The sequence below is a fragment of the Crinia signifera genome, chromosome 1, assembly GCF_055691185.1.
Source record: "Crinia signifera chromosome 1, ASM5569118v1, whole genome shotgun sequence".
Classification (NCBI taxonomy): Eukaryota; Metazoa; Chordata; class Amphibia; order Anura; family Myobatrachidae; genus Crinia; species Crinia signifera.
In genome coordinates, this window is record NC_139217.1 from 291,370,576 (window position 1) to 291,382,954 (window position 12,379).

At 44.8% G+C, this 12,379-nt stretch overlaps 1 protein-coding gene across 2 annotated transcripts in view; it reads left to right on the plus strand.

The window, feature by feature from the left end:
* Positions 1–150: 150 nt before the first annotated feature.
* The window catches only part of ZDHHC21 (zDHHC palmitoyltransferase 21), a 40,545-nt gene continuing 28,316 nt past the window's right edge, over positions 151–12,379 (plus strand). Inside the window, exons 1-2 of one of the 2 annotated variants that reach the window (XM_083185918.1) lie at positions 151–172; positions 10,577–10,767. In XM_083185918.1, the coding sequence (XP_083042044.1) occupies positions 10,614–10,767 (154 nt within the window). In that variant the 5' untranslated portion in view covers positions 151–172; positions 10,577–10,613. The other variant, XM_083185910.1, reaches the window with a different exon arrangement.

Sequence of the window (12,379 nt, forward strand, 5' to 3'; positions counted from 1 at the left end):
TGACAGGAGCTGACTTCTCCACCTCATCTTTTATGAAGTTTTCATAGATGTTATCGTCATAACGTATACACGTGGGCGGCTACCACCACACCTAGCACTGTTGCCATAGTGAGAGCGGCGTCGTCGGCGTCTGTGGACGGAGCTCCGTGATGGCGTTTGTACTTTGTAGCCAGTGAGTGACAGCGGTGTGCGTGCGCAGCAGTGAGCAGGGCGGGGCTCGCTGTGTGCAGTGCGGGAGTGTGCGGGGCGGCCCTGCTGTGAGCGATGCTGCTGCTGCAGAAACAGGAAGTTGTGGGAGGCCGGTTCGTCATCATGGGGAAATGACACGGTGATGAGTGCAGCAGGGCCGGGAGCGCAGCGGGGCAGGTGTGAGTGCGCTCAGGGGCTATCTCGCTGAGTGAAGGCTGTGCTTGGTGAGTGCATCTATTCAGTTACCCGGCCGGCGTCATGTGAGTGAGGCATAGGCTGGGTATAGCTTTATATATATATACACATGGCTTGTTATGTATAGTGTCCCTCTTCTGTATGACATGGGAATGAGGGTAATGTGGTACATGACGCCATTACAGCCATGTGTGGATGAATGGCTGCTGGCTGCTATAGGTGTGGTTGCTGCTGGGATGCTCACTGTGCTATGGAGCTACATGGCTGTATGTGATGGAGTGCAGTGAGGTGCCCGCTGTATGACATCATTGGGAATCTCCCATCTCAGTGCGGGGATACCCCCTGTAATTCATTCATCACAAACGTCCTGAAGGATATGATTGCAGTAAAGCCAGTATATAGCATACCATACCACCACTGCTGGTGTGTTTGAATTTATGTATATATATATATATATATATATATAATGTATGTGTGTGTTACTATTCTACACCAGTTTCTAGTTAGCTTCTTATAAAGTTGATTTACTGCTGTGACCCCAAGGAGTCGATCCTATTAGGTCCAAAAGGGTGCAAGGTGCCATTCGGGTGCCATTTTTATGCATTTAAATGCTGAAAATGGCATCCGAATTAAGTTGATTTTGCACCCTGCACTGGGTCGAATTCAATTAAAATTACTCGCACCCCTATGGACGTGTAAGTGCTTTTAAGCAAATTCATCCCGCCGTAAAGTGCGTGCGGTGTCGTGATGATTCACGCGGAATACGATCTACCCCCAAAATATGAATAGCTTCCAGTAGGCTATGGTGCATTTGTGTCCATAGCACTATTTAAGTAAATTAATCTCTACAGTGAAACTCCAATAAGCCAGTCTTTTAAAAGTAGACTTACTTAAATGACAGTTTTATACTAAATGCGACCTATCCTAGAAATAATGTCACACCAAAGTATTAGACCAGGGGTTCCCAAACTTTTTTGACTCACTGCACCCTGAAGCATCAGAATTATTTTCGCGGCACCCCTAGGCTATAGGTTTCTCACTGGGAAATTCAGAAACAAATATTAAATTAAATAAATTGTGTTTATATCTCATCCTTAGGATCAGTTATGTTGTAATGGACAAAATGTACTTCTGTTTGTCCATAATTTTACTATTATATTGGATATAAATAACTTGAATTGGTCCTGGACCATCAACCCAGGGCACCCCTGCAAGTCCCCCAAGGCACCCCAGGGTGCCACGACACACAGTTTGGGAACCACTGTATTAGACAATGGCTCTCATTTCACTATGCTTCTCCACCTAATTGGTATATGGGAAATGTTACTGCAAAATCATTGATTTTACATGTGACCTGTACATCTGTTTAGAAATTCGTTTGGGTTTCGCTGTCCATTTTCCTCCTTTGTTTCTTCTATAGCAACTGTACTTTTTTCCTGGGTTGTTGTGCAACTATAGCCTTTTTGCAACGTTTTAATTAACTGAAAGGAAGTTCTCATTTAATTGAAACTGACATAGTAGAAAAAAAATCATGTTGTGTAAGCTGGGTGCATACTATATAGGTTCCCATACATACTTTTAGTACTAGATTATATTGTATCTAGTACAAAAAGTATACACCGTGCTACAGCACTGTGCTTTTTGTACTAGATACAATGCAATCTAGTACTGTGATGTGCACAGGAGCACGCATCTCATCGCACTGCCCTGTCGCACCGTGTATGGGCACCTTAAGATACATGATCTGGGATCATATGGTTGACAGGCCTTAGGTCGACACCCTCAAAAGGTTGACATTGGTTTAGGACTACACAAGCATTAGGTCAACATGGGGAAGGTCAACAGTAAAAAAGGTTGATGTGTTTTTCACTCTTTTGCCCTGAATGTTGACACCGTCGACATGGATGCTGTATTGTTGCACCGCGTTCCCTCGCCATGCTTCGGGCACGGGGCCTTGCTACGCTCGACACACTATTTTATTTTCCCTCTACGCCCGAGTGGAAGGTAGGGCATGAAATATCGCCTGGCGGCTCAAAAAAACCCTGTGAAACCCCATGTTGACCTTCCCCTTGTCGACCTAATCTTTGTGTCCACCTAATCACCCTAAAACCGTGTCAACCTTTTGAAGGTGTCAACCTAAGGCCTGGCTACCTTCAGTGGTCGACTTAATGGATGTTGACCTTCCTTTGGTCCATATACCATGCAATCTATAGATCCAACTCGGATCGGAGCGATATATTGTTTGCAGCATTGGGGTCATTTTTATTCTGTGCGATGTACTTGCACTTGGCAGCCAGGATTCACACAAGTGTTTGCTGCCCAACAGGTAATAGATCATAAAACGGGGAGTCAAACACAAGTTGCACTGAAGAAATCCTGGTTGAGTCTAGATCAACTTCAGTTCTTTGAGGTGGGATGTGACTTTAGGTGAGGGCAGAAGTTGTAGGTGCCCTCACAGTTTTTTATTCTATCTATAATTTATGTTGGTGTAGGTTATTTTATTGCGGCTGGATTTTATCCTCGTGGCACTTTAATATTCTCCCTCCAGGTATACGTGGACCCAGTGCATGATGGGAAATGTCAAGACAGAAGTGGTTGTAGCCGCAACCATTCTAGTTTCTAGTTTGTCCTCCTCTGCACACACCCCTCATAGGTATTTAGGGGTTATGGGCTTTATTGTTTTGTAATACAATACTAATCTAGTCTTTATAGAAGAACAGTCTGCTTGCACCAGTACTTGGCTCTTTAGTGAGGGAAACCTATTCCTAGTGTTCATTCTAGCACCCACTATCTTTGTATACCCATGCCGTTCCTCTTCCTTGCCTGGAGTGTTGCTGTCTGCTGTAGTGCTTCTAGCACAGTGTGGTCTGCACTGATATGAAACCAGACCTGTGCTAGAAACACCACAGCAAACAGCGACACCCCAGGCAGGGAAGAGGAACTGCATGGGTTTTCAAAGATAGCCGGTGCTAGAATGAACACTACTATTCCATTCCCTGTTCACAGTGGTTTTGTTCATGGCTGATCAATGAAGGCTAAAGGTATTCCTCAGTTTTGCACTAAAGCTATATTTCTGTGTCCAAGTACCATAGCTGACTACTACCACACAAGAAATGAAAGTATTGTTCGGGTGCACCCGAACAATACTTTCTTTTCTTGTATCACCCGAACAATACTTTCTTTTCTTGTGTGGTAGTAGAATTAATTTCGGTACTTGTGTAGTTTCACGGCGGCAGCCTAAGCTACGTTATCAGCCCATGAAACGACACAAGTAACTACCGTACTGTTGCCGGAAACTGCATCTCTGTCCCCAGCGTCCCTGGCAAGCCTACTCAGCGCCTCCACCGCCGGCGCCAGCATGATCCCCTCTTTTTTAGCGGAGAGGGGATCATACTGGCGCCGGCAGAGAGGCGCTCCATCTGTTTGACACGCAAGAGCATCTTAGACGCTCCAGCAATGAGACACTCCTGCATCTGAGTAGCTATTACGGCAGGGTACAGCAACCCTGCCTACAGGGTTAGGGATTCTGTAGCGCCTTTTCAAACCCCCACTATCCACAGCAGCCCGAAGCGTGGCGAGGGGACGCGTTATTTCCACCTGACCTTTTCATACCCCCACTATCCACGTCGGCGTGGAGTTAAATTTATATAGTGTGTCGAGCACACGCGGATTACCTTACATGTAATCCATGTCCCCTTGCGGGGATCGCCACGCTTTGGGCTCAGTGGCTCACTGTGCTCGCCACACTATATAAAATCAACTCCACGCTGACGTGGATCATGGGGGTATGAAAAGGTCGGGTGGACGATTAAAGTCTCCCCTTGCGTGGCTCGCCACGCTTCGGGCTGCCGTGGATAGTGGGGGTTTGAAAAGGCGCTACAGAACCCCCTAACCCTGTAGGCAGGGTTGCTGTACCCTGCCGTAATAGCTACTCAGACACAGGAGCGTGTCATTGCTGGAGCGTCTGAGACGCTCCTGCATGTCAAACAGATGCAGCGCCTCTCCACCTGCACCAGCATGATCCCTTCTCCGCCAAAGAGAGGGGATCATGCTGGCGCCGGTGGTGTGAGAGGCGCTGAGTAGGCTTGCCAGGGACGCTGGGGACAGAGATGCAGTTCCCGGCAACAGTATGGTAGTTAGTTTTGTAGATTCACGGCGGCAGCCTACGCTGATAACGTAGCCAGGGACGCTTAAGCGGCCGCGGGAACACTACGCTACTTCTGACTGACTACGCTAACTACGCTGGCCGCGGGAACACTACGCTGATTCTGACAGGAACGCTACGCTGATGGCATAACTGCCACCGTGAAAGTACACAAGTACCTTCATTTCCAGTAGTGGGTGGCATCTCCTCATTCCAACAGAGGGTATTAAATCCCAGGAGATCCCAGTCCTATAAGATTTATAGAATTACAAAAACTGATGCGGGAATCCTCCATACATACTACCATAGCTGACTGTCTGGCCCCTATCCACTTGTGCGATTTTGGTCTCTTTTCACCTGGTTCCGAGGCATCGGGCTGAGGAATCAGATGAAAAGGGTCCAATTTGCATGTGTTTAACCTACGGTTCCGATCCAATTGGTCGTCCCGTACACATCAGAGCCAAAAAATTCAGTACTGCACCAAGGCTCCATTGGATCTGGCAGTGGGGAATGGGATAACATGCAATATATATCGCATGCAAAAGGACACTATCCTGCAGCCCAGGATCTTCCCGAGCGTCTCAAGGGCGATCGACTGGGACTTTTCAGCCTGAAGAAGGCGCAGTAATTGATGGGGGACTTAATTTGGATCTGATGCTAGATAAAGAATACATTTTACAGAATGCTGCAATATTGAGAAGCATCACACTGCAAGAAAAGGGCGCTATCTCCATAATGAACAAAAATATATATAAACAGACATGATATTCAGTTGTATATTGGAAACAAATAAAAGCTTACGTGCTTTATAACCATTTGTCTAATGGTGTGTACACACGTTAGATGTGCCTTAAGATCCTATCCACGATCTGATCAGATAGGATAGGCACATCCAATTTGCATCCTATCTTGACTATATAGTGCAGATCTGCACTATATAGACAAGGCAGCCAAGACTTTCTGGCTTCCGATACGTGAACGTGGATCGGGATCGCAAGGGTTAAAACCCTTGCGATCTGCATCCGATGCCGATCCGATGTTGACTATATTGTCAACATCGGAAAGGAAATCGGACCGTGTGTACACAGCATAAGTCACAAGTAGAATGATTTCAGTTGTTCAGGTTACTGGAATTTAGCCTTAAACAATTGTTTTAAAATTCCATCAATTAAACCTCTATTCATACTTATTTCCAGTTAAACATGTTTTCTGGTTTCTGCTGCTGTCAATGTGAAGAGAGCGTACATGTTACCATAGGGATTTTTAGGGCTGTGTTCACTAAGCTTTGCCTGCAATACATATGTGTAATGGCAATGACGTAAATAGGAGCACTCTTGTAAACAAGCTTTAAAAGAAGCAAAGAAAAAGGTAAAGGAGATTAATTTCTTTAATGCTCTTGCTTAGCTTCCATTTGTTAAATGTTCTCCTTTGGTATATGATTTTTGTGACTCTTGCAATAGATCAGCAAATACTGTAAAGAATTATTTGATATTAGAATTTTTTTTTTTAAAGTATCTTTCTGTTTAAACTACAAAATCCCCACCGTGATCTATTTTACTACAATGTAGTGGCTGACACTTGTGTAGGCTGTATGGTTGCTCCACCCCTTGCTCTTGCGCTGCTTTAGGTTGCTCATGTGTATGGTTCATGCAGTAAACGTGGGTGCCATTGATTAATGGGAGCAAGAGGCGTACTGGGAAGGTTTTGCTTGTGGCCTTCTTGTGACTTAGGACTTTAAAGGGGCAGACTAGATGGGCCAAATGGTTCTTATCTGCCGTCAAATTCTATGTTTCTATGACTTCTGTTGGGGAGGCCAGGGCACAAGTTTTTCTTGTTTATTTGCTTTAGACCACAGGTTCTCAAACTGGGTCCTTAGGACACCACACAGTGCATGTTTTGCAGGTCTCCTCACAGAATCAAAAGTGAAATAATTCCACCTGTGGTTCTTTTAAAATGTGTCAATGAGTAATGAATGCACCTGTGCACCTGCCAGGTGACCTGCAAAATGCGAACTGTGTTGGGGTCCTGAGGACCGCGTTTTAGAACACCTGCTTTAGACCGACTTGATTCATACTTAACCATCCAAGTGGGCATAGAATTAAATTCTAATAGTGTGCCAAGCGTAGCGAGGCACCGTGCCTAAAGCATGGCGAGCGGACACTGTACACTTATACTGTGTCCAAGTTGACATAGCTCGACATTGACACCAAAAAACATGAAAAACTTGTGTTGACTTGGTGATTGTCCATCACGTTCCCATCCACCTAGCGCTTGCATCTATCTTACGCAACTGTCGATCTAGATGCACCGAATAGGCTTTCGATCAAGTGATTGTAGATCTAGATGCCGTCGATCCGCTATCTTAGAACCTCTTTGGACAGGTCTTATGTGTTTTCTCTCATGTTGCATGCTCTGGATAGGAGCATATTCACGTACAGTGTCATGTTAGAACTAGGTAGCACCTGCATGTCTTGCTGAATGGGTGTAACTGGCTTATAACAGAATATTTGCACATAAGCAAATTTTCTGAAGGTCTGTGAACATTTTTTTTATATCTCTTATGTGAAATCAAGCGTATGGATAGGGTTAGTGGATCATCTATCAGCATATAGGCAAATAGCAGCAATTTTCTCTGAGCATGTGAGATGAGTTTAAGGGGGTGTATTCAATCATGGGCCACGGCTGTCAAGCTGGCCCAACAGCCGTGACCCTGTCCCATTCTCTGTATGCTTGATCAAGAAAAAGCAGGCGGGATTCAATGTCCCGCCTGTAGCGAGAGGATAAGGGGGCGTGGCCACAAGCTGCAACCAGGAAGAGGCGAGCTGAAGCCAGGAACTCGTCACTTCCCAGCCATTCTCGGCAAAATGAGCTGACTGCCTGTGAAGTTGGGCTCGTTCTGCGAAGATACTCTGTTCAATGCTGTCGGGGAAGACCACAATGAATGGGGCCCCGCAGCCATCTCCCCTGTCGGGAGATGGCTGCGGTTAATTGAATACCCCTCTAGTTATGGCCAACTTGCATTCAACACTAGGGCCCTTATTCAGATCTGATCGCAGTACAAATTTGTTATCAAAATGGGCAAAACCATGTGCACTGCAGGTGGGGCAGATGTAACCTGTGCAGAGAGATTTGGGGGTGGTGTGTTGAAACTGAACTCTAAATTGGCGTGTAAAATTAATGCAACCAGTATATACCGTGCAAAGAAAATAAATCACCCAAATCTAACTCTACACATATAACATCTACCCCACCTGCAGTACAAAAGGTTTTGCCCATTTTGAGAACAAATTTGTACTGCGAGCAGATCTGATTTAGATGCCCTGTGTGAGCGAGTCACCAGGTCCTATAAACTCTGCTAATGATGGGCAACTTTCCTTTATGCTGAAAATGCAACACTATGCAACTAGGACACACAAGGAGACTGCTGATTAATTAGATATGACACTTGCATATTAGGCTGTATACAGAACCAGAACTCGTATTTGGAAAAAGCTGTGGCTACTACATTATATAGTACTTTGTATCCATAATCAGAGATTCCGTCGCAGACAGCTATCTAAGTGACATATATCACAATAATTAACAAAGAGCAGTATTCAATGCCCCCGATTCACTGTTTTTTTTTTGGCGATCGGGCGGTTTTCACTCCCTGAGGGGAATCTCTTTCACTGAAAATCTGATTCACCTTATTCAATATTCACTGTTCGCCGAAAGTGCAGTGAATGCCGGCCAGTTCTCCGTTTCATGCTCGCTGCAAGTTGCTGGCGTATTTTAATGGGGTTTTCACGAGGAGAAGTGCGCTCCCGCACACATCTCATCGCACAGCTGAAAAAGTATGTGCTGCAAATACTTTTTGTAGTAGATAGCATCGCATACGTTTTGCAATGCAATGAGATGCAATCTAGTGCAAATTGCATACAATAATTGTACCGTGTATGGGCACCTTTACAGTACCTAATGCGCTAGTTATTTTTAAATGAAGCTGTTGCAACCACTATTGTTTGTTTTTTGCTATTAAACTCTGTAAATTTGGATCACCATTTCAGTTATCATGCAAGCATCACACTTAGGGTGGCCAATCCCGGGATCGGGATCCGCGGGATCCCGGGATTTGGCCCCCAAAACACCGGGATTTCAATCCCGGGATTGGAGTTTCCAATCCCGGGATTTCGGGATTAGACTGCGCATGCGCAGTCTAATGCCGGGCAGCGTCTGAGCGGGTGCTAAGCAGCTGCCCGGCTTCTCCCGTCCCGGGCAGTGCGGCTCTGCGCAGCGTGACGACGTCAGAGGTCACGCTGCTCAGGCCGCACAGGCTGTCTGCCTCCATCCTGTCTGTCCCCGGATCAGCCAGCCCGCCCGCCCGCCCAGCAGCGGACCTGCCGGCACACCGGGGCACCAGCGGACCAGCCCGGGCTGTCCCCGGATCAGCCTGCCCAGCCATCCTGTCCCTGGACCAGCCCGCCCGCCCAGCAGTGGACCTGCCGGCACACCGGGCCACCTGCAGACCAGCCCGGGGCTCCATCACCCCATCTCGCCTACCCACCCGGCCGCACCACGCATCTGTAAGTAAATATGCGGGGCGGCCGAGGTGGGTTTTTAATAGTAGGGAAGCCAATCCCGGGATCCCGGGGATCCCGGGATTGGGCATTTTTCAATCCCGAATTCCGGGATTGAAAAAATGCCCCGTGATTGGCTTCCCTAATCACACTGATTGAAATTGATTTACAGTGCAAGGGTGAATTATTAATAGGAGTACATAATGTCCTTACTGTTCAGACTTAAGTATTTCCAGAATGGGGTAGACTAGTTGTACAGCATGGTTTATATCTTCTGTCAAATTCTATGTTAACCTCATCTTTAATAGCCAATGCGAAGTTTAACGCTATTAGCTGTTGCAATATTTTTTCTTACATTTAATTTTTATCACACCCGGGGCTGTTGAATTATATTGGATGGTCTAGCGGCAAAGAAAACACAGGATGTTCATGAGTTTTAATTGTGTTTTTGTGTTTGGCATATGTGTCCTTTTAAACCAGTAATGAGGGAAATAAGCCCTGCTGGAGTATATCTTGCTGCCAGTGGTTTAATTTAACCATCTAAGTCAGAACTGTTGCTTTGTGTGAACAGCGGCATACATTAAAAAACCTATGTAAAGTAGCAATCCAATAGAATAGTGAGGCGTTTAAGCGAAAAAAAATTCTGCAAAGAAACAGCTTGCTTGTTAATATTTATATGGTATCAAAATATTATGTTGCACAATGTTTCTCCTTCATTTGTTTCTTTGGACTGCTGATTAATAATTATGATTTTTCCATAGTTTAATGTGATTGCCATGACAACCACAGTCACCTGCCCCACCAAGCTTCTAACTCTACTTTTAATATACTGAGGTGGATAAAAACTGTTATAGGATAAGCTGACTGTCAAAACTCTCACCTGTGGGAGCTGTGGCTGTTTCACTTCCAAAGTGGTTTTAAAAAGGAGATACTTTTTGTGTTTGGAGGCTGTCCACACAATGTGGCTCTTCTTTGCTTAGTATTGGAATGACATTTAAAAATATTCTGATTTGCTTTTTTTTTCTTTCTTAAACAACATCTGTATATTAAAAGCTAGGTACACATATGACGATACGTGTACTCAGCGATGTCGACAGCAAAGGGACCCTGTATGGTCCATACACATTTGCCAATGCTGGGGACATCGGCAACTGGGGGAATCACAGAAGGGCCCTCGCTAATGATGTCCTCCATCGTCCTGCATATACAGACTATGGAGGACAGCGATAATGACCCGTTAAAGCACGCATCTTGGATGATCTAGTGCATACACACTAGACCATAATAACAATAATGTAATTACCATATTGTTAAAATATAGTGCATCTCTTATGCTTTGTTAAATATGATCTTCTGAATTCTGTAGTGGTAATCCTGGTAACGTGTTTAACAAAAAGATGCCCTTTCACACATCCTATATCAAGATGGTTGTTTCACACTTGTGATTACAGCACATTGAATATGACTAATTTGCTCTTTATCATTCCTACAGGTTGCTTCTCCTGTCCAGGGTCCTGAGACTATGAACAATGGGGCTACCAATACACTTTGTTGTTGACCCACAAGGATGGTTCTGTGTTGGGCTTATCTTTTTCATCTGGCTTTACAATACAGTCTTTATTCCTCAACTTGTCCTCTTCCCCCGCTTTGAGGAAGGACATCTCTCCGCTTCAGCAATATGGGGTAAATTACTTTAGTGCTTATTTCTTTCTCGTTTTTTTTTTTTTCCTTCTTAAATTCAAGATTGAAAATGACCTAAAATAAAAATATGGTGATAGATGGTCATTTTACGCTATGTAAGGGCACAATCCCTGTTTTGAAATATACCGTACCTTACACTAATAATTGATGCTAGTAAGAGTAGTTTATGGAAAAGAAAAGAATGGAATCACAGTAACTGTGAATAGTAATACAATTTGAGGATGTCAGTGATTCGTCATTAACGTAGAGGGGGAAGCCTAACCTGCCACAGGGCAACCCAGGTATCTAGCAATCTTTTAAACCAGCCGATATACATTATGCTGCTGATTTGAAATGGGATCTAAACAGGGCACCACACCTAAAGTTTACACATTGAGCACACCTCCTTTTCTAAACATAACTACTAAGCCCTGGCTTGGTAAATATCCACCTGAAAAGACTGCGTGGGGTAGCTTTACTAGAGCTTGTAAATGTTGCCAATAGCTACCTATCCAATGCTACCAATGTTGCCAATAGCTACCAATCACTTTCAAGATTGCATAGAGAACTGATAGCTAAAATGTAATTGGTTGCTATTCTGGACTGAAAAGATCCTTCCCTTGTTAAGATCTCTGATACAAATTATATTATTAGAGATTAAAAATTTTATGAAGACACCTCAATATAACATTAGGATTAGTCATCCATTCTAAAATGATTTATGTAGGAAGATAAAAAAAATAAGATGTGTTGATGAAAATAAGGATACTTCCCTGTTAAGCAAATTTTTAGTCATTAATATCATTATTAAATACAATGCATCTCCTGCATACCTCTGCTAAGGTGTGGGCACATGGTGCTGTTCAGGTTCCATTTGATTTTGGCTAACTACAATTTAAGGCAGGGCTTGACAAATACTAGGTGGCAGGCGACCATATTCTGCTTCCTGGTGACCAGATTTTTTTGCAGGGAGGGAGGAAGCAGAATCTGGTCATGGGCAGGTCAGCGGCAGCGTTGTCCCTCCCCCTCCTGCTGGAAGTCAATAGCAGCACAAGCAACCTCACCCACTCTCACACCATCACCTTACCCTCTCTCGCCTTCCATCACCTCTCCCTCTAGCGCCCACCCTTCACCCCTTTTTGCCCCCTCACCTCTCCCCCTTTCACCTCACACACTTTTTCCCACCGTCACCTTTCTCCTGACCACCTCCAACCCTTCCTGTCTCCTTACCACTTTTGTCCACCGTCACCTCTCCCCCTGTCACCTGACACCCTCTCACCACCTGTTACTCTCTACTGTCGCTCCATCACCTCAACCCCTCTCAGCGGTGCAGAACCTGTAATGGCGGTGGCCAACTCCCCCACCTTGCTTTTATTTGTGGGTGTTATGGTGCCCATACACATACATTGTACATTTTGTGCCGTACAAGGCGATGCATGCTCCTGTGCATTCCATGGTACAAAAGGTATGTGCAGCACCTAGTTTTTTAACTAGATTGCATAGCATCTAGTACATAACGCACGCTGCTGTAGCACATTGCATTGTATCTAATTTAAAATGCATGCAATCGAAATAAAAACATATGGTGCACATCACACCGTATATGGGCACCTTT